Source organism: Antrostomus carolinensis, unplaced genomic scaffold, assembly GCF_000700745.2.
Source record: "Antrostomus carolinensis isolate BGI_N321 unplaced genomic scaffold, ASM70074v2 scaffold8133, whole genome shotgun sequence".
Classification (NCBI taxonomy): domain Eukaryota; kingdom Metazoa; phylum Chordata; class Aves; order Caprimulgiformes; family Caprimulgidae; genus Antrostomus; species Antrostomus carolinensis.
In genome coordinates this window covers 62669-63480 of record NW_010304406.1, presented here as the reverse complement: position 1 = coordinate 63480, position 812 = coordinate 62669, and the positions used below count along the sequence as shown (strand labels likewise).

The following is an 812-nucleotide window of genomic DNA, read 5'->3' as shown; positions in this document are numbered from 1 at the left end:
GGAAGGGTAAATGTGCAACCGAGCTGTTCTGCCACACCAGGACTGAGCCTAGCTCCCCTGCGTGAAGGGGGCTGCCAGATTCCTGTAGCTCCACGATCAGAAAACACTGGTTGTGAGGGTTGTTTTGTACCTTTTCTGGCTTTGTGTCCCAACACTCCATCATGAGTGCCTGCATCCTGTATAGCTGCACCTCTTCTGGCTGCCCAAGAACAGGACGGATCCCTTTAGACAGCTTCTTTGCAATCTGGAGCTGGTGTTGTCCTAGCGCAGGCCGCTGACCAGACAGCAGCTCATACAGGACCATCCCATAGGAGAACATGTCAACCTAGAACCAGAAACACAGAATCAGGGCAAAATTCCTTTGGTGGGTGGAGAGGAGAGCAAGGAAAGCCATGGTGGGAAAGCTTGTGCTGCACGTAGAGGGAATTCAGCCCCAGGCATGAAGCCAGCCAGCCACCCACTGCTGTCACCCAAGGGCTGTCCCCACAGATAACACCACAGTTACCTTCTCATCGTAGACTATGCGAGGTCTGATCTCAGGAGCCTGGTAGCCTGGCGTGCCTTCCACGCCAAGCGCACCTTCGTGGAACGACTGCCGGGAGATGCCGTAGTCAGAAAGTTTGATATTGACATGTTCTTTGACATCCAGGGACCACACCAAAATATTGTCTGACTTCAGGTCGCAGAAGATGATGTTCTTCTTATGCAGGTAGGCGAGGCCTGTTACAATCTGATACGCTATTTTGTGTGTCAGCATGTGCCCCAGCGGCACAAAGGAAGACCCTGGCACAAAGCAACAGCCTGTTTTCAGT

At 52.7% G+C, this 812-nt stretch overlaps 1 protein-coding gene across 1 annotated transcript in view; it reads right to left on the bottom strand.

Annotated features, from left to right (window-relative positions):
* The window catches only part of LRRK1 (leucine rich repeat kinase 1), a 56320-nt gene that overhangs the window by 10620 nt on the left and 44888 nt on the right, over positions 1–812 (bottom strand). Inside the window, exons 25-26 of the mRNA XM_010164434.1 lie at positions 506–783; positions 131–325 (exon numbers count right to left, since the gene is read on the bottom strand). Of these exons, the coding sequence (XP_010162736.1) occupies positions 131–325; positions 506–783 (473 nt within the window). The remainder of the gene's footprint in view (positions 1–130; positions 326–505; positions 784–812) is intronic.